The sequence below is a fragment of the Sphaeramia orbicularis genome, chromosome 14, assembly GCF_902148855.1.
Source record: "Sphaeramia orbicularis chromosome 14, fSphaOr1.1, whole genome shotgun sequence".
NCBI lineage: Eukaryota > Metazoa > Chordata > Actinopteri > Kurtiformes > Apogonidae > Sphaeramia > Sphaeramia orbicularis.
In genome coordinates this window covers 36,203,485-36,225,529 of record NC_043970.1, presented here as the reverse complement: position 1 = coordinate 36,225,529, position 22,045 = coordinate 36,203,485, and the positions used below count along the sequence as shown (strand labels likewise).

The window sequence follows — 22,045 nt, the reverse complement described above, 5'->3', positions numbered from 1 at the left end:
TTTTCCAGTCATGAGGTAATTGATCAGAAAGCAACGACCCTCTGTTGACTGAACTGTCTCTGTGGTGATGAGAGCCTGTAGTTTATGGCATGCAGTTTAACATGAACACTTAATGACGTAGTACGACAGGTTTGTCTGCATGACACTTAGAGGTGGAGCTGAGTCAATCTACCAAGACACACTTGAACTCAAAAGAATAATTTAGAAATGATACTTTCCCTCCTGGTTTTGTGATAATAGTACGTAAAAATGTTGTGTTCAATGTGGTGTCAAGTTTCTCTATGATGGTGTGAAATTAATTTAATGAATGTGCTGATGTGTTTTGTTATAGATTCTCCTCGAGGACAGTAAGTTTACTTCACTTAGCCTGAGTTACACAAGGATTAATTTCTATTTCTAATTAAATGATTTAATGTCATTTTACACCAAACTTTAAAACTATCTTAAGTTCAAGAGGGATTAAATGTGTTGCTACACTAAATAACCAGAGCAGAGTGTTCAGGAGAAAGAATTTATGAAGGTGTAAAGTTATTACGTGATGTTATTTTCTTTGCTAAGTTGGCAGAAAGTTTGGAACATTATAACTACATAAATCTGTTGTAAAACTTTAAACTCATTTCAGGAGGTTTTGAGCATTTGCCAAACATGATGGTGAAGAAAGGACATTCTGTTTTAGTGGTTTTAGTTTCCTTAGTGTGAAAACCGATGAAAAGTAGGTTTAGTTTCACTCAATGGTTATTCATCTTTTTTTAATTGTGCAACCAAGCTGTGGTTCTATTTAAATCTGGATTCATATCATGTTTAAGTTAGATTTTGTCAAACTCTCCAATTTTTCTCAACCTCAGGTAAGTTTAGAGTTAAAACAGATGAAACATGAAGACAAAGGAGGTCAGAGGTCAAGTCATTTGTTGTGTATTTGAGCTACTTTAATACATAAGATTACTTTAATTCATAAAACACACTTACATGTTTCTTGACTCTGTACATATTTTATTCATATATTTTGTGTTTGCATATTTACACTTTGAACAACAGTATCTAATACTAATGCTGAATGTGCCTCTGTGTTTCACATTAATTTTCCTCACTTGTCTCTCTGGATTCTGATTGGTTATGTAGCTTCCTCTGATTGGCTCTAACACCACCTGGGAGTTGGACTCAGGAAGTGGAAGTGTTGTTTCTATTGCAACCTGTGAAGTTGGACAGTCATGTTTCCTGTTCACCAAAGTCACTTTGTCTACATTCTTCTGTTTCTTTCTGTCACAAGTAACACATCACTGTCTCCTGAGATCTGACATGACGTACGTATCTGACTTCATTTTCTAGTTTCTTCACTAAATGTGACTGAAACAAAACCTAAGCTACACTACATGGACAAAAGTATTTGGACATGTTGAATTCAGGGGTTTCTTTTCTGATGGCTTTGGGCTATAAAACAATAATGACAAATGTCATAATATAGTTTTATATTGTGAAAAGTATCATTGTATTGGTTAGTTTTGTTTAAATTGTTATCTCTGCTACCAAAATGTCTCAGAGATGGTATAATTTTGCTACTTAATTTCTCTCAACATTGATAGTTTGTTTTTGTTTGTTTTTTTTTTACCCATGACTATAATTTTTAGTGTTCTACCTCTAGAGTTCAAAAATATTTTGTGCGCTCTGACTTTAAATAATATTTTTCTGCCACAACTAGCCATCTACTTTTTCCACATTTCATTCAGGAAGAAAAATCTCCCATTAAACTTTAAGGAAATATTGATTTTTATATACTAAATGGACAAAAATATTGGGACACCTCATGGCTACAACTCATAAGATGTCCTGTTCATGCTGATTTGATATATAAATATCAATAATAAAAAATTTTTAAAAATCAATGTCAAGAGAAATTGAGTAAAACCCATCTCTGAGGCATTTTGGAAGCAAAGATAACAAATCAGAGCCCTATTAAAAAAAACCCACCTGAATTCATCATGTCCGAATACTTGTGTACATAAAGTGTGTTTCTCTTTAAGCATGACAAGATTCAACTCCTGATAACCTGATGAATGTTAAGACGTTAAAACTAATCTCTTGTTGCAGCCCTGATCTTAAAGTCGCGGAGCTTTATCACCTCAGTGAATCAACCCAGACCAATGAGATGAAACGCAGTAAGACTGGAAGAACTTCACTTTGTTGCCATGTGGATCAAGTGACACTGTCTTGTTTTACCTTGACTGTACACTAGAGGGCAGAATGGGAACACACGACCATCAGAAAAATGGTCTAACAAGAGTGTCTCACCCTGTTGACACTTCACCTGATTATTTTAACTCTATTTTTACATCCCTCTCCTGTGCTTTATCGTACTGCTGTGCACTTTACGTGACACCAGAGCCTTCGCGTGGCTGCTGTGACCTTGAAGATCTGCAATAAAACAAAGACAATATAGCACCAATACCAGTACTCTTAGTCATTTTAGCACAGTTCAGTCCACTTAAAGTCTTCCGCTGAGGAAAAATACCAGCTGATGGTGGACGAATGGAATTCAGACTCAAGGTCACGGACACTGAATCCTCTTCAACACTCATTTTGACGTGTACTTCCACTGCCACTGTGATGGAAATCTCTGTTGGAAAAAAACAGATACTCTGAGTCTAAATAATGACTTAGAATCTCAAAAGAATTTAAAGATTCATGAAAATAATTACTTTTTTTGTATTAAAATGATAAGAAACCTTCTCAAAATAATGAATTATAATGTCAAATTAATGAAATACTTCTTAAAAATCATATCTTAGAATCAAAATACTTGCTCAGATCATTTTCACACCTTCCTACAGAATTTTGGACAGTTTGAGCCAAGTTTGAAGGTGTGAAACCTCCCTTAAATAAAACAACCAATCTTTACTCTGACCAGTAGCAGCGGTTTCAGTCTGGATCAAACTGAACCACGGTTAATTTACAATGTGAAAACAGTTTCAGTTACAGTAAAGTATGCAAGCAAAATAAGGAAAATACATGGAAGAATTAACAACATGTGGACATCAAATACACACTGGTCTATAAACCAGGTAATGTAAAGAACAATGTATGACATGTAGATGATAAAATGAACTTTCTTGTCCATGTGGGGAAATTTTTCTCTGGTATTTTTTTTTTTTACAATCTGTTGCATTACATTAAACAAACCATTTACCAATATTTGACAGCATATGGTACAATGGCAGTCAAATCCATACATTTATTGATTCACATGAGCATAAAAACAGCAATAATAACAGACAAAGACTGCACTGTGGGAATACCATGAAAAGTTCTTTGGACAACACTTAGATTTAGGAAAAAAAAACCCACTTTGGTTCAGATTTTTTTCAGCCAAGAAATGACATAGGATCTTAAGATAGTGGCTTAGTATGTCAAAATAAGTTAATTTCTCTTACAAAGTCTTTTATCTCACCATAATGCTGTGATATCTCAAAACTTAAAGATGAAATGATTTAAGCTTTTTGTTGTCATGAGGCAAAAAAAAAAAAAAAATCCATATTTACTTTGCAGCATATTAATTCAGTAAGAGTTCAAGCCACTTCTGTAGAGTTTTGTAGACTAATGACAGGTGTTTTCAGACAGGTAGGGGGTTAAATATGTAACATAACACCTATATGTACTGATCGGTATGAAGATTTACTCATAGTCTACACTGAAGCTTGGAAAAGTCTCCTCTCTTTCAGGTTTGTCTATGTTTATGTTTAGTCCTTTGATTTGGAAACTACAGAAGGAAGGTGTGTATTGTCCAAATCTGCAGTTTTAATACCCTAAGAATAATGAATATGTATGTCAGAGTAAAATCAGTCATTATTCTGAGATACAACCCCATTATTATGACTTTATGTGTCTATTTTTTCATCACAGCAGCAGAAATGTACTTCTATAACAGATAAAAACTCAGACCGATGCAAGGTTAAGCTGTGTCCAACTCTGTCCTGCTTCACTGTACAGTTAATGCAATTAGTGTAATTAGAAGGGTCCCCAGGGTGCGGGTGTGGGGGGACGAAGGGGGACGGGGGGGTTGGTGGCGTAGGAGGGGGAGAAAGGACGGGACGGGCCTTTCCTCAGGAAAACATATCACCTTCCACCACAATAGAGGCCGTCAGGAAACCGCAGGCAGCCACATTGCTCTCCTGAGCCACCGAGCGCTTTCAGACACACTCTGGCACTCATCAGTCACACACACACACACATGCACAGACCCACAACGGGACCCAACGCAGATCCAGCACAGTCCAGGATGACACTGGACTGAAACACTGAAAGACCCTCTCATCAGGTACGTTTCTACTTCTGCAGAGTTTCCATGCCTTACAGTCCCTTTAATCCTTCTCAGGGAACAGTATGTGTTGGTTATTGTGGCTTCACTTCAGCCCAAACTGTTTTATCTCTTTGTAGATGTTACTGTTTGGAGATTTAGATTCTTGTTTCTCTTTTTTTAGCCACATTTTTAGCACACTGAACATAATATTCCATCCAGCCACATGTGGGATATATGTAGAAAAGTGTTTATTTTGCTTCAATGATCGATCTACTTGAGGAAAAAATAACTAAACCTTCTTTATAAATACAACAGAAGAAAAATCTTTCATTTGAGTATATGAGACCATGGTAGAATAAGAAAAGTAAAAATCACACTGGGTTTAACAACAGAAAATAGAATCCACAAACAAAAAACTGAGCTTAAAGTGCAGTTAAAGCTTTGCATCACCTCTTATACTGTCAAAGATAGTCTTCAAAAAGTCACAAGGAAACTTAAGCTTAAGTGTTAAGAATGACTACAGACCCCTGAGTTCTGGTTTAGTTTGGAATGTCTATGTCATTCTTTAAAATTTGGCTCTTTCATTGGTTTTGGTCATATTTAATCTGTCCTCATGTGTTAATTTCTGATGCAAAGATGCATTTTTTATCCAAATCCCCCCATAAACATGATGAATGAATGTATTATGTTCACTGTGTAGACTCCATCTGCTCAGAAGACAGTAGTACAGGAATGGTAGTGAATATATATGTATAGTAGATATGATTTTATAATAGGAATACAATTTAAAAAAAAAACACTGTAAATCCTCAACTTTCTCTCTTCAAATATTATTTTGGAGACACTAAACCAAACAGAATTTCTGCTGAAATCTGAATGAATCATAAGAATGTTCTTACAATGGTCTGAATTGTCTTATGTTTAAGAAAATTCTTAAATGTTGTGTTCTGTAATTATCTGAAAATGATGTATGTTAATGCAGATGCTAAGTTTTGCTCCAGACTCTAGGTCAAAATCTTGACGAACAGTGGTTGGAGATTTTAGTAATGACAGTGTGAGGGACTTTTAACAGTAATTTAACAGTTTAACATAGATTATGTCATTTTATTTGATGCTAAAAAAAACTCCTGAGCATATTGAGTCTGGTGCCAGCTGTTGTTGAACAAAGGCCGACACTCAGTTCAAATTTATTTGTTTCTGAATGGTACAATATTTATTCAAGGTTGAAGTTCAGCACGTGTAAATGGGGCAATATTTTGAGGACGTGTTTCCTATTTGCTTAGTAAAGTGCATTATATAACCCCTGTGTGAAAGGATGTTTGGAACTGAGTTATATAAACTTGCTGACAGCTGATGTGCTGTACATTTCATAAATATAACGTCCAGTCACATGAACAGAACAGAGTCAGGTCTGTGTTTAAGGATTTAACATGACTTTAACATGCCTAATGTAAATATCAATAAGGTCACAGGTCATGTTTTACCCCAGTTTAAGTTCAGGTTTTGGGTAAATGTGCAGCAAAAACCTCTGAAGTTGATGTGATGTTCATGTGACACTGTTGAACATTTAACTGCATCTTTCTTTGCTCTTTTATTACAGTATATTGAAATCTAAAGTGCAACCATGCCGATCCTAAAGAAGCTCCCAGGCAGGTCCAAGAGCTGCCAGGAGTTCCCCAGAGTCAACGGAGAACTGATCCTGCCCAGGCTGGACTTGGACTTGAAGGACTTAAATGATCTCAATGACCTGAAGGAGCTGAATGACCTGAAGGAGCTGAACAAGAACCTGAATCCGTTTGAGGATGTGGATCTGGACGAGGACGAGAGGAACGGTGGCGACATGGGCCTGATCATGGGAAACCTCCAGCTCAGGTCAAACCGTGACGGTGAGGAGGAAGAGAACGAGGTGAACGCAGAGAGGCACGGGGCCGGGAACCCTAAAGGGAAGCCCCTGAAGGGAACCCTGGAGCGGATCTGTGGAGTGTCCCCCCTCAAGACCCTCGGGAAACTGGGGAAGGGGCTGCGCATATCAGGACGCAACGTATGGGGGAACAACTCTCCAAACTACAGTCCTGGGGATTCCAACACACTCCCACCAGAGAGGGAGAAACGGAAAGGTCTCCGGAGAAGCTCAGAGGGAATTATGACCCTTCTGAGGTGAGGACGAACAAAGAGTTTCACAAAACGTAGCTGCTATGTGCTGAGTTTGAGTTTCTGATACAAAGAGTGGAAAGTTATACAGCACACAACCAGACGACACACTAGAGGACCAAGAGGAAATTCCACAAAAGTTGTTTGGTAACTCTAAACAATATGGAGAAAAACATTTTAACATTAACCATTGACAGGGTTAGAGGGTAAATAGTCCCCTGTAGCAGAAAAAACTACAATTAAATAAAAAAAAAAAAAACAGAAATTGGAAGTACCGATCAAAACATCAGATTACAAAGGGGTTATTTCCAATTATGTCCTTTCAAATGCATACTTTTTAACCTTTTTTGCAGAATATGAAGGGTGCCCTGGTCATTCATTGCAAGTAATTGTATCTGAAATCAATGAAACCCTGTCTGATTTTGCCTTGAATTAACATTTTTATGAGTTTTAGGCCCAGTTGAAAGCATTTTTTTCAATGGAATTCATGAAAAAGTAACATTTGAACCATATTTAAAGTTAAAACCGTCGTATTACTTATTACATTTTTAACCATGCAACTACTAAACCGGACTTCCCCTGTGTTGCTTATTTGTTCAACCCTAATGACCTAAGCCAAAATGTGCTGCAGAAAGCATTTCTTTAGGGCTCTTAAGGGCTTATGCAAGTCATGTAAGGACCAGTTTTACTTCCCTTCTATATCTAATGGTCAGTTACAGAATAGCTACAGACATACTGTATATTGTGCTTATTTCCTGTGGACTTATGTAATGTGCTATAACAACTTGTTGATCTACGGAACCTCTTTTGTTTGCAAATAGCATGTTGTGTACTCACTGTGCTTACTGAATGGACTATTTTTAACCAACTGAGTCGTCATGTTTGAGTTTAGCAGATGTGTGAATGTGTTACATTCCATGCATTCCTGCTATTAGGGTGTACTGTACAAAAAAACAAACCTTAGTCCTGACAAATGTTATCCAGCACACTCCCTCCAAGTAATACCTGTTATGTTTGGCTGCTTTTAATGTGCAGATTTACAGGTCGACGCAAAGAGGAGCGCAGAGAAAGCCTGCCCTGTGGGGATCTGAGCACCAACAGCGAGGCGGAGGCTTCCAGGCGACCCTCCTTCCTCAGGATAGTCAGTCTGGGCAAGCTGAAGAGGGAATCCATGTCAGACAAGGCCTCTCAAGAGGGTTCAGAGGAAACTGTGGAGGAGGAGCCAGTGCTCAAACCCAGAGAGCCGCTTTCAGGTAACAACCGACTGGAAAAATAAAAGGACAGAGCCATTAAAAAGTGTTTACGTATGAAATGACGTAGATGGATCTGTCTTTGCCAAGGAGGTTTCCTTAATTTGGAGAACTCTGCTCTTTAGCTCACGTTTTTGGCCCCAAATTACAACAACAAACCTCTTCCTCCACCTTTGACCCCTCTTTTCTTCAGCTTTCATAGTCATGACTGTTTTCAAGCTTATCGCTCAAGTTTGTTTCTGACTTTATCCAGTCTATTTCACTCTTTGTGCATCACTTGCTGTATAAATAAACCAACTTTACTTGACCAGCTTCAGCAGTGCTTCCTCCCAGTCCTAGACAACTAACTCTCTAATGAGTCTAAAAGGTCCCCAGATCCCTGAGTCACTGGGTTCAATCACCACCAGGCTGTGAAATCAGGAAATGACTCTACTTCCTCCTGCCCAGGTTCCTCTAGATAGAAGTTCAACCAAGCTACTGTTTGGAGACTCGGCGGGGAGCCTGGCTACAAATACAGGAGTGTGCAACAAATAACTCAGTTTGTCAATCAGGCACATGCGCAAGTAACCAATAATGATTGAAGCCCTCTCTAATTGACAATAAATTCTCCAGAATGTGCCTAATGTGCTTAATGCGTCTTTGCAGAGTTTGACACCATGAGGGTTTTTAAACATCCATCCTCTGACAACATAGACTTTCTCAGTTTTTAAGAGGTGGGTGCAGTGGTCTGTCATGATATAATATGCAGCTTTTACAAGTTTGATGTGAAAATCTGCAGCCATCAGTGCGCAGAGACCAAAAGGGAAGCAGGAAACATTAGAGAATAACATCTAACATCCACCCTGTTCATGGAACTTTCACTTAGAGTTAGGCTTACACTGAAGGAATGTGAGGCCAAAATGTACATATGAGACTTCATTTGACAAGGAACCACTTTTAGATGTTGTGTTTTATGTCTGAAATTTAATCTAAATGAAAGTTTAAAGATGACCAAAGGTAACCCCAACCCTTAAATGGGTCACTAATGAGTTTCTAGGTCATAGGTTTTTTCTCTTCTTGGCTGAAGGGGATCTTTATGACCAGTGTTGTATTGTATCTTCATGCTCCAGATAAACCTACATGATCTCTTTTCCTGTCTTTGTTAGTCCTAGAGATCTTACAGTTGGTCAACCACCGGGACCTCCTCCTCGCTGACACGCACATCCAAGAGCTGGAACGAGAGTGTGAGTTGCTGTCTCTGCTGCCCACCACCACCACCAGTCCCACCCTCACTCCCACCATTTGCCCCAGCACCCCACCAGGCATGCTCTCCATATCCCTTCCAACCCTGGATGAATCCCTCAGCTCCAACGCCACCCTAGACTCAAGCCGGCGGAAAGCTAAGGACGTGGAGCTCCTGTATGAAGCCCTGCAGAAGGAGATGTGGGACGTGGTGCGGGAGTCCCTCCGCCAGCCCAGCGCCGGTCCCAACCTTGGACTGGTGGTGCTGGTGATCCAACAGGAGGAACATGCTGACGCTGCCTGGGCCTTGAGGGAGGAGACCAAACCGGAGCGAGAGAGCATGCTGGTACAGCCCAGTCATCGACCCCGAAGGCTGAAGATGAAGTGGAGGCAGGCTGTGGCGGAGGCTGCAGACTGGAGTCTCCCGCATCAGGTGGACACCCAGGCGGGTCAGCTGGCCTCGTACCTAGAGCGCCTCCGGAGCCGCATGGTGGATGACCTGGACGCAGCGAGGAGGAACGCTGTGTCCATCTACCCAGAGGAGTTTTCTGCCTTTCAGGTTTATGTGGAAAGTTATCATCGGGCTGTGGCCAAACGCCTCCGGACCATCACCAGTGGCCCGCTGCAGATCACAGACGTCTACTCACTACTGGACTGGTTCTACAACATCTACAACAGGTACGAACCTCGACTCATATTGAAGCTGAATGCAGTATTTTGAGTCTCTGCATTTCGTTATGTTCATCATGGTTTATCTTTTTCAGGGATGTACTAGGAACCATTGGCACCAGCACACCCATCAACTACTCCCCACTGGATCCAATTCTGCCTCAAAATACAGTGGACAGACTCGAACAAGACTGCCTCAGTATCGTCAGGGTGAGAACATTTGGGTTTTTTTTGGCTTTTGGAGAATACATTGTAAGATATTAATCAAACTACAGCCTGTGCAGCGTAAGTTCTCATTTGTCCAAGTCATTGTTCATCTTTAATTGTTTTTGAAGTTCAGCTGGACTGGTTTTGTTCTTGATTCAAGATTCAATTGTTCTGATTGTTCTTGATTCAAGAACAAATCCAGTCCAGTTGAACTTCAGAAACGACCAAAGATGAACCTGTGCAGTGTTTATATTGCTGTAGATAATTTTCCCTAACCTCTTTCTATTTTTAGGAAAAGGTGACCACAGAACTGATTCAGGTTCTGGATGAAGAGGAGAGGAGATGGGCTCAGACTCTGCACATAGAGGAGTATCAGTCTCACCTGGCGCGCTCTATCATCCAGGTACTTAAAACAGTTTTCTCCATCATTTTAGTACATTTCTTTTTCAGCTTAAGATGTACATGCAGCCTGTGTTTTCTAACTCCAGAGACTAAAGGTGGACCTGGACAGATCTACATCTGTGAACCAGTTTCTTGGGGCGCGAGTGGCTCGTTGTAGTCTGATTGGATTGGCTGACTTTCTGTATAGGTGAGTGAATACAGAGAATACATCTGTATGACCTGAAAGTTTAGTTAGTTTTCAGCCATAAGCTGCAATTTGAGTGTCTAATTAGTATTTGTGAAAATTATGAACACAGTCTACTTTTATTTCATTCATAATTCAAGTATTTCAAACACAGTACAGACTTTTCATAATTTCACAACAAATCTTGTAGAATTGGGTACTGAACAAGGATTTTTATGCTTTCAGATGTTTCTCTTTTAACCATCAGTAGTTTTGTTCATTTTACCTAATCTACTTTATATATAAATCCTTTATTTAACCAGGGAAAAAAAGCCTCATTGAGACTGCAAATCTATTTTTCAAGAGTGACCTGGCTGAGAAAAGCAGCATAACACACAGTTTCTGACAAGACAAGACATAATGAAATATAATACAAAAACTTACAATTGATTACGCACATACACATATACCAAAAATACACACTTGAACAAGGTTTCCATTACAACAACCAAAGTTATGCATCCAATTTGATGAGTTGCTTTAGCTTTTATTAACCTTAAAAACTCTGTGTGACTAGTTTTCAGAGAAAGGTGGAGATGTTTCATGAGACTCAGGCAGAATTTGGTGATCGAGGTGACGGATATGTTTCCAGGACCATAGCTCTGGTCAACTCCTGCCCTCCTCTCAGGTAACATTTAAAAGTCTACACATTTACACCCTTATCTTCCATATTTCTGCAGAACATCAGTAAGTACTTTGCTCTATAGTCTGCTGTATCGCCAGTTGTTTCTGTATCTCCTCATCCTTTAGATCCTTTGTGGAGCGCTGCAGGCAGTGTGATCCACAGGGCAGCGAGGAGACAGCACAGAGAGCAAATTCCTCCCTGGACCGGATCATCAACCAGTCGGTCAGGGTTCTCACCGATAGACTGTTTGAACACATCAGGGTGAGTCAGTAAGAACCACATCAAATCATTAGCACATTTCCATTAAACAAGACCATATCAGGAACACAGAGTCAGATTTACACACATTACTCTAACTTTCAAATGGATGACGCTCATCCGAAAAGACAATTTTCTTCATTTACCATGTCAAACTAGTTGGTAAATTACCCTAGATTTAATAAAGCATTGATAACTCTTGGATATCCAGACCTACATACATACCTATTCTCAGTTCAGTGTAAATAGGTTCCACTTTCTTGAGTATTTCCATTTTACATCTGTTAATTGTCACTTTCAGACTTTTTGTGCCTCCATTTGTATAGATTTTCAACACTTGTCACACACTAAAGCATTAAGTGTTTTTTTTACAGTTACATTATAATGCATTGCTATGGATTAAACTACCATTACTACCAATACTAAATGAGAGACGCACCTATATATTAGTCAGACATAGATATTGGCCAATACTAATTGATATCAGAAGAGTTTTCACCGATATTTATTTTTTGTTTTAAGTGTTTTTTCATGAATTTGTATGTTTAAATCTGTTTTCATTCATAAATAATGCGATAAAGGACTGACTTTAAAATATTAACTATTTTTGTTATCATCCACTACTGGCAAAAATGTCATTTTTTATTAACTATTTTGTCCCTAGAATTTGTTGCATCCCAGTATAAAGTATCTCAAATGATCTAGACTTTAAATATCTAAAGCACTAAATACAGCATACACATGAACACAGCAGTAATATGAACCCAAAACCATCACATACATACATTGGTAAAACACTGACTTTAATGAGCCTCAGTTAGACAGTCATACAAGATGTTTTAAGACTGAACTTAACCTGATCTGTTGTCATTCCAGCCATTCTTTGACAAGTTGATGAAGAGAAAGTGGCTCAACAACACCGAGGCCTTTGAAGCCATTGAGGGCAGCATTAAACAACACTTCAAAAAGTTCAGAAGGATGGACTCTCCACCGTATCAGGTAACCGTTCAGTCACATATAGATCAGATTCCCTTAGTTTTTTATCCAAACAAAGCTGATCAGTGACATGTTTTATGGGTTGTATTGACAGACCCTGGTGGGCGAGGTGCACCGGCGGGTCATGGTGGAGTATGTCCGAGCCCTCATGCGGGGTCGGGTCATCTGCACATCCTCCAAGATGAGGAAGAGGATGGGTTTCCGACTGCAAGATGAGGCTAAACAGCTAAAAGGACTCTTTAAGGATCTGGTGAGTCTGTTCTTCAAACAGAAGATTTTGTTTTATTATTTACAGACTCAGAGTCCATTGACGTCTATGGGGATTATCTCAGTTTTAGTGCCAGCCCCCCAGTGGTCAATTAGGGAACTGCAGATTTTAACCTTTGATTTGAACAGCACATTGGCTTTGCTTTTCTGCCTTGGAGAGTGAATTATGGATTATTTTTTAAACTTGTATCATTGCACCATTTTCCCAAATAGCTTGATTTCCTCAATGGACAGTGAGACAAGATACTAAATTGGTGAATCTGTTTCATGTGACACACAACAAATGTAAAAACAACATAAAAGATGAAAAAGTGAGCTTAAAGGTAGACTGGAACACAGAGAAAAGGTGTCATAATGTTTTGACTTCTGTTTCAAACCCTGGGAACTGATACTTTCTGAACTTTCAGCTTATGTATATGATAATATTTGTTTATCTTAAGTTGCAATGGTTTTACAGTCTCCACATCATATTAATATCAGATCATGAGAGGCTCAGTTTGCTTTGCACCCAAACAGCTAGTAGAAATGTCCTACTTTTAAACACTTTGGGTACTTGCAGCAGTAAGGATACTACAGTACCTCTCTATACCACATATAGTTCTACTCTATTGTTTTGCATATTTTTGTGCATTATATTTAGTTTTTTTCTTTATTTATCCCCTGCTAATTATTTCCCTCATTACAGTAAACTTTGATATGTCTTTAGCAAAATGACACAAGATCTCTTTAGGATTGAATCAGTACATTTCTTGGTAACTTCGCCTGAAAATACTCCGAATGCTGATTCTCAAAAACACTGGTGCAGAGAATGCAGACTCTGGTGGCTGCAAGTGGAGCCTGACCCTCGAACTTCCTAGGTTAGGAATAACTCAGACAGTGTTGATACAGGACCGAGCTCTGAAAAATGGCTGCTGTCAGTGAGATGGAGATGGATGAAGTAGACTTACGTTAGCACCAGCGAGAGAGGGGAAGAGGGTGTAAAACAACTCGGCCTGACAGCATGGCATTTGCCCCCTTTCTGTGTGCGAGTTCAAACAAGTGTCCGTCACCTCGGCTGACAACAGGAAGCTGCTGTGTTCAGAAGGAACTTCCTGTTCCTGTCAGCTGGCCAGCTTTGATGTGCCTCTGGGATGGCCTTGATGGCCTTTTTCACTGAGGAGCGGGATGAAGTGCCTGTGGAAACTGGGAACTTGGGGGGAGGATACGTTTTTAATGGCTGTCTAAAAAAGATGCTGTTATTTTTAGTGAATGCCAAGCCAAAGAATTCAGCTTTCTTTTTCCTGAGTAGCTGAAGGAAAAACACAACTTGGAAAACAGAGGTGGAGTTTCGTTATTGACCTAAATCATCTAAATAATCATCCTCTGGCCTTTAGAGTTGAGATGGTTTCGTTGTTCACCTGACCTGACCTACCAACCGTGTTTTACCAATAAAATCTAAAATCTTAAATCTGAGCAAAGGCACTGCAGCGATTTAGAAACAAAAACATCTAAAAGCAACTAGGTCTAATTTTTCAAGTTTTGATTTGCGTTCTTTGGTGTCCAATAGTGTTATTTCTTTTTTCGACATTGTAAAAAATATTTTGATGACTCACTTCAACAAATCATTTTGCTGCTTTGATTGACTTAAGTTATAACCCTTAACTTGACATTTTATCTTGATAGACTTAACTCTCTCAACTCTTCTCAAACATTAGCATTAGCTGTTTCATTAAAATGAAATGACGCCATTACACATAATGTGAATATAATGCTAATGCTAGGTAGCCTACTGTGTGTGTATTAGGATGGGCAGAATGCAGAGACTGAGTTTTCCTATGGGGATAATAAAACATGCTAACCTTAACCTTTAAAACTTTACTGCATTGAATTTTCTCTAAGTGTGATTTCTGTCATATTAGAATTTAATCTGCAATGTGGTCGCAAACTACAAATCCCATGATTCCACACTGCTTCATTTACCACCACGTCATTTGTAACTGTGTTGATTGAGAGACCCCTTGTGGCTGAAAAAAAAAAAAAAAAAAACCCTTGTGGCTGAAATGTTGTGTGCGTTCACAAGATGATAAATGCATTGCGGTTTCTCCTGTTTTACAGTGAACTCTGTGTTTTTCAGGAATCGAGCTCGTCCTGGTTGGACAGCATCCTCTGTCACCTGGCTGACATCATCCTACTGGAGGACACGCCCTCCATCCAGATGGAGGTTGCCATCCTGGTGAAAGAGTTTCCAGATATACGGTGAGACTTTTAACACATTAATTGTTTTGGAACGTTTCTGTTGCAACTAGGAAGCATCTATAAAAACATGAGTCTGTGTGTACCCCCGAAGGTCCTATATTCTTTTATGCTTACGGCTACACATTCACTGTGCTGTTTTTGGCGCTCAGCCAAAGCAAGAAAATGTAAGAGTATGTCTGTTTTTTTCTTTCTTTTTGTTGACACAATGGATCAAAACAAGGAAAAGAATTGCGGAAACATATCTACATTAACTTCGCTATTTTTGGAGAGTAGTGTGGGTCTGTTTTGAGAATGGATGAGGATGGGAGGCCTCAGGGGGAGCCCCGGCCGCCGAGGCTGTTTGTGCACAGGTTAAGACTCAGGTGACAGTTGGCAAACTGCACTGGAGTGTGACGCATAAGCCTCGGCGGAGCAGACAGGAAGCTGCTGCCGAGTACTTCCTGTTCCTGCCACCCTGCAGGAGACAGACTGGTGCCACACATAGAATCAAAGAGGGAGAGGTGAGAGCAAAACATAGTAGTTCAGACCTAAGACATGCTAACTCACTGCTCACTCACCCCTTTGTTTACTGTATGGCATCCCCTGCTGATATTTTAGGAGATCAAAGACCGCCGCTTTACACACTTAGTTGGGTGCTTCATTTAGCAAAGTCCATTCATGGACATGTGACTCTGTGCCTTCATACATGGGCATAGACGTCAGTCTCTCCAACCTGGGTCATTCTCTGGACTCAAGTATAACTCTGAATCTGATTCTAAATCTGACTTTTGTCTCACTAACTAGTTGACCAAGAAAAACTACCACTGCTTTAATGAATGATTGTAAACACCATTTTTAGTGAATTATTAGCTTTCATTGCAACATTAAAACAGTGACCATTAAATATATATTAATGAATTATACACATTTAAACTGTATTGAATTTACCAAACAAATTGTTATTTTGAACTTGGACATCACAGATTTCCACCAAGGCCAACGGTCCACCCCTCACTTTGTTCATCTATATTATTAAATCACAAACAAACCACAAGTTTTCTTTGAAGCTCAAGTTACTGTTAATGTGGTAACAAAGATGATAATCTGATCTCAATGTGAAAGATAGTGAAATTAAAAAAAAAATCATCCTCCACCCGGTTTAATGGATCTGCTCCAATATTAAAGGCATTCATCCTTGGCCTTTATCTGACCTTTCCAGAAAATTTAATGAAATTTTTTTTTTGGGTGTAATCCTGTTGCCAGACAGATAGACAGACAGACGGCAGTGATCACACTACCTCCATGGTGGCGGTAAATATTTATTAATGATTAATAAGCATTTAGGAAGGATACTCTGTTTCTCAAAAAACAGACATTGTGACTCAGAGAGATGTGACTGTGACTCGGATTTATGCCAGCCTTTGTCAATGACACCAAACAGACCCAATTTCCATTAACACCCATCTACCCCTCATCCTCCCCATATCCTTCCTTTTGACAGGAAGAAGCACGTCTCCACCCTGTTAAATGTACGAGGGATGATGAGGCAGGCGGAGCGTCAGGAGATCCTCACCATTGTCAAAGACTTTGAATGCACCAGTGTTCTTCTATGTCGAGACCACGCCCTCTTTTCGGATATCCCCATCACCTCCGAGGTGCACTGCATCAGCCTGGGCCTCCTCCGTCTGGCCATGACCGTCACCAACTGGTTCTCAGAGCATCGGCCGAGACGAAACCAGAGGGCGAGCGGAAGAAACACGGCATCTCAACGCAGTGAGGGCCACAATATGGAAGACATGAGCAAAATCCACAGAGAAGATTAACAGTTGGAGTGAATGTGAGGAGAGCAGTCACAGAAGACCTGTGAGGATACTAATGAGATGTACATGCACCTTGACTAAGAACTGACTGTACCAAATATTGTTACCAGCCATTTAAAGAAACTTGACCTTAGGTACTGCTCGTACTGTACAAGCTCACTGACATTTTCCATCTGAAGATGTGCATTTTTAATGTGAAACAGGCTGCATATATCAATAGTTCATCATGATTCGTAGTTGTACACATCTACATAACTAAACAAGTGGTATTAAATATCTTCAAAATGTAACTTCTATTATTTTTATCTTTTAATTTCTCCACATTATTGCAGAAGCAACTGCTAGCAGATGTAATGCGATATGAACTACAGAACAATAAGGATGTTTAACATGTATTTACGCAACAGCCATTTAACACCAGTGCTGTGGATAATGCACTGGCTTCCTCTACTCTTTGGATGTATACTGTTCTCTGGAATATAATGCATATGTATGTGAGTATATATTGTATGGAAATGGAAGCGCTAAACTCTCACTGTGAATGAAATGGATCTGTTGCTGGATGTTTAATAAAACCCATTGACTGGGTTGACTGAAGAAATTAAGAACCTCAGTGTAAATGTGTTGGTTGTGTTTCATGTGAAAATGTAAAGAAATACATCTACATATTGTCAGCTTTCAAAACCAGCACTACTCAAAATACAAGTATTTTTCAGTGTTTGTTCCTCTGTACAGAGTTTAATGCATCGAGGGATTTTTTTCCCCCTGCATTTACTTCTTGAAGGAAGAATGTTTGTATGTGCTCAACAAAAATCTGAATTTAACAGGTTAATATTCCAGCAGGATATATGTTTGCTGATGTACTATAATCTACGTCTACAAACATGATGTGTAAACCTGAATCCATCACTGCATAAACATTGAAAGTAAACTTTTAGGGAAGCAGGAAACATTTCAGTGTTCCAGATTTTCAGTGAGGATGGAGGAGACAGAGTCAGTTTTAAATGTAAAAACTGTAATGAATGCAAAAATCTGTTAACTTAAAAGCATTTAGTTCTGTCCTCTAACATGAGTGAAAGGGTCTTAAATATGCTGCTGTCATGTGCTGATGTATTTCTAGGGCATAACTTCTAAACTTAACATGGGAGGGTCCGACAATGAGTCTGCAGCTATGTTAAACAATACATACCAGAGAACACTTTGAAAAACAGACACGAGTCTGAGGGTCTGACGCAGAACCCACGCTGGCAGGACATATACATACATACTTTATGCCACAGTTGTTTATCTTGAGGATATGGTAGCTTTGTTCAGTAAACTGGGATCTTGAAAAACCGGGTTCTGATATGACGCTGTGCCTTCGTCCGACATGAGGGGTCATACACCCCGGGGCCAACAACGGGATGTTTTTTGATAAACAAAGATTTCCTGTTGTCCACTGAGGTGCCAACGGATGCTTTTATTGGAGCCAAGTTTACGTTATGCACTAGGAGGGAACTTCCCTTCTGTTGCTCAGAGTGAAGGTGTAGCAGCGAAGGAGCTTTTTCATGTCCGAGCTGCTCGTGGACGACTGAAAACAAAACCAGCCTCTAGCTGCCACCAGGTCACGCTGACCTCCACCATTCACCGTTCAGTGTCTCTGTCTGAAATGGAATATTTCCACAGTGTCATACATAGACTTAACTCATTAGGTCCATTTATGGGAAATAACAGTGATTAATTTTTCCACTATGACACATGTTTGCCTGAATACATGTGGAATTTTATCTTATTCCGGATAACTGTCACCAAACATCCAACAAACAACAGTCACTATGGCGACACTTTGAACCCAGTGGGCGAGAAGATCCTTGCATGAGCTCTGTGCAGTTTTATACTGTATATTATGTTAAGCTTAGATTTTTCAATACACGGCAGCTGTTGTATACAAGTGTTTGTTCGAGTTTAATTGAATAGCCACAGTATTACCTGATCATTTAAAGAAAAAAGAAGAGAAAATGATCCATTAAAGTGAAAGAAAAAACTAAGAAAAACAGAGGACAGAAGCTTAAGAAAATGTTTTTATTTATTCTGTATATTAAAAATAATGATACATTGAAATAAACCACACATTTTTGCAATTTTCCCAAAAAGATACAGTTAAAGTTTACATTTGTGATTTGATTTAAAGTCTATTCATAGCTTTATTTCATCAAAAGTGCAAACTTTAAAACCTTTGCTTCGTATTTTGCTTAAAAAAATAAAAACAATGTAATGATAATAAACTTACAGTTATCATATATCATCAGAATGAACTAACTGCATATTCTTTTATTTATTTTTGTCATTATATCCTCTTATGTCACAGCATATGTAGAAGAAATGTCACTAAATCCACACCATATCTATCATTTTGATGTTACGGTGGCACATTTAAACTATAAAATTGTATATCTTACCAATTATCACCATGATTAAAAAGTAGTGACTGGTGCACTTGGCAGCACTCTCTCAGTTACATGTATTTTGCTAATTAGCCTCTGAAGGTAACATCCATCTTAAGGCAGTAACTAATATGTCATACATAACATGAAAATACATGTTTTTTCCTCCTTGATGACAGACTCTCAGGGTTGAAATCCAGCCTTTTCTGTTTTATCTTCATCTCCTCCTCAGTCAGTTTAAGTCATTTAGTTGAGTAGGAGTGTGGTGTTTTTTTTACGTCCATGTTTGAGCTGATTGATTTTTGCTTCACTTGCACCTCCATAACATCAGGTAATAAACAGGAAACCAGAAGCTGTATTTATCTGCTTTCCTTTGTACATTTTCATTGACCTATTTTTCATTAACTGACTATTTAGCAAAGCATCAACTTCAATGTTAAACTTGGTATTCCCCTCTCACACATGATCAGTAGACTGCAGACATCATGAGGTTTTGACATATGGAGAAGATGAGATTTACGTAAGCAGGATCAACCGGAAAATTCTATAAAGCACGGCAGCCTTTTCTAAAATACGCAGAAACTTATTGAATGAGCACTTTATCATGACTTTAAAGCTAAATGACCACTCATCACCTAGATAACTGTAGGTAGGTATTGTACATACTTTATTTCTTTAATTGTTATTTCTTCTTCTTTTTAAAAAAAATCATTTTATGTTATTTTACGTTATTTTTTATTTATTTTTTGCTTTTGCTATATTTTCACATGTAGAATTTGTGTAAATACTATTCAGATTCAGATTCAGAAAACTTTATTTATCTCATACGGGCAATTCATTTGCAGTTTACCACAGATATCAGCCCACATCCAAAGTGCAATGTGATAAACATAAATAAATCAGTGCACAAATTCAAGGTCACTGAAAGCAACTATGAATAACTCATTTAAATAGTCAGTAATAAATAATCAATAAATACCAATGCAGACTAAAAGACTAAAAGACCCTATTGGTAATGCTAACATTAAAAAAATCTCATATAAAATGACTAAAATGGCTGCTGTCAGAGTTTAAAAGTGTGTCTAAAAATGTGACTTAAAAATTATCTAAAAATGTGCCTCCTGTTCATATTCCTGATGTCTTTTGGTATATATATTTACATATTTATGTTTATCTCTAAGTTGGGGGTGGGGAAGGACAGCAAAAATGTACACACTGTATGATACATCCATGTTACGCTGTTGAAAATCCATAAATAAAATTATAAAAACTAGAAGCACTTGGAGAGCGCAGACCTCCGCCAAGGCTGATCAGTGGGCCCCCCCGTGGGCCCCCCCACCCCTGATCACCACCAAAATGTAATCATTTGTTCCTTGTGCCAGTATCAATATTTCCTGAAATTTTCATCCAAACCCATCCATAACTTTTTGAGTTATCTTGCACACAAACAGACAGACAGACAGACAGACAGACAAACAAACACTGACAAAAACATAACTTCCTTGGCGGAGGTAACAACAACAACAACAACAACAACAACAACTTAGTACTCATGTCTAAAGTGAATTTCTTGGGTCAACTAGAGTGGTGCGAGTCTGCATCGTGACCAAACAAGGTCAACACTAGTATCACATGAAAGTAAGTCCCATTTCTGAAACAAAGTTAAATATTTCTTGAAGGTGTTTACCTGTTTCCAACAATAGACCACACAAATCTCTGACCTTGAACTGCACCTTGCGCTTGTTTTTATTTTTGATAAGTTCCATGAATTTGTTGCATGGAACAGGAAGAACATCAAGTGAAGTTGGCATCGGCTGAATGTTAAGTTTGGCAGTGTGGCTTCTGAGTCATATGTATATCTAAGCGTGTTATCAGACATCCTTTCATATTGCTGCCTGAAGACGGATGCAGGACGACTGTTTTCCAGGTATCACAGACGGGGATTACCATTTTGAACCAAGAAGGCAGTAATGGGGGCCAAACTCTTAGAGGTTTCCCTCGATCAAGCCGCTGAAGGTGGAACAGGCCACAGTATCACAATGCAATCCCTGGGAAGCACTCCCCTGCTTCCTCTCATTAACACAGCTCTGCAATGGAAAATCCATCTGTCTGTATTCGCTGTTTGTTTTCGGAAGCAAGCCGTGCCCTGTCTTTGTTCACACTGTCATGTATTTTTCACGGGTCCACAATTTTCTATTTGTTTGTTGCTTATACTGTGCTCTGTATATCTTAAATTACTTGGTGGAAGAAATAATTGTCGCTGCTTGAAGGAGCACAGGTCAAGTTTAAGTAGTTCTTGTTTTGTCTGGATGAGAACCCTCTACTGTTTTTTTAACCTCTCCTTTTCCGATGTTAGTGATTCACAATACGTTGATAGATCAAACTGCTTTACTTGGCTTGAAAATGACTGATTAAAATGAAATGTATCCAGTCACTGAATGATGATGACAACTTTAGTGTCAATGTGAAAATAAATGTTATCTTATTTCAAAATCATATTGATGCTACAATTTTACTTTTCATTTTAAATTCGAGTCTGCACATTTTTTTTTTTACATTTATTCACTGTCATGTTTTGATGTCCTTACAAAACTCCTAATTCCATGCAAGTACACTATGAATCAAAGTCTGTGGCATGTTATGTTCTTCTCCCTCTGATTGGTGCTTAGGAGAGAGAATCATAGAATAGAATAGAATAGAATAGAATAGAATGAAATTAGGAGCTGGGGAGCAAAAAAGCTGCTGTACCTGTGTGCACCACCATCTTGCAAAAACCCCCAAAAACAACCAAAAAAAAAATCATCCTGTTAAAGCTTAGTTTTATTATATTGTGCAATTATTTTATGTACACTTAAGCAGAGACCCAGTTAAGAGGATGCACCTGAACAGTCTGATACCTTGTTTTATATGAAACCTGTAGAATAAAAGAGTATTTAATCCTTTTGTGTTTTGATTGTGTCTTTTCCAATGCACTGTGAACATCTCACACATATCACATATATATAAGTAACTGAAACAGAATAAAAAC

The 22,045-nt window shown here is 38.8% G+C and overlaps 1 protein-coding gene across 1 annotated transcript; it reads left to right on the top strand.

The window, feature by feature from the left end:
* Positions 1-4,089: 4,089 nt before the first annotated feature.
* On the top strand, positions 4,090-17,191 carry exoc3l2a (exocyst complex component 3-like 2a). The gene is made up of 13 exons (XM_030154468.1): positions 4,090-4,309; positions 5,892-6,448; positions 7,478-7,695; positions 8,838-9,591; positions 9,678-9,792; positions 10,082-10,192; positions 10,278-10,378; positions 10,932-11,042; positions 11,165-11,300; positions 12,174-12,296; positions 12,388-12,543; positions 14,674-14,795; positions 16,276-17,191. The coding sequence occupies exons 2-13, from the start codon at positions 5,916-5,918 to the stop codon at positions 16,595-16,597; spliced, it is 2,802 nt and encodes a 933-aa protein (XP_030010328.1). The 5' UTR covers positions 4,090-4,309; positions 5,892-5,915; the 3' UTR covers positions 16,598-17,191.
* Positions 17,192-22,045: the final 4,854 nt, after the last annotated feature.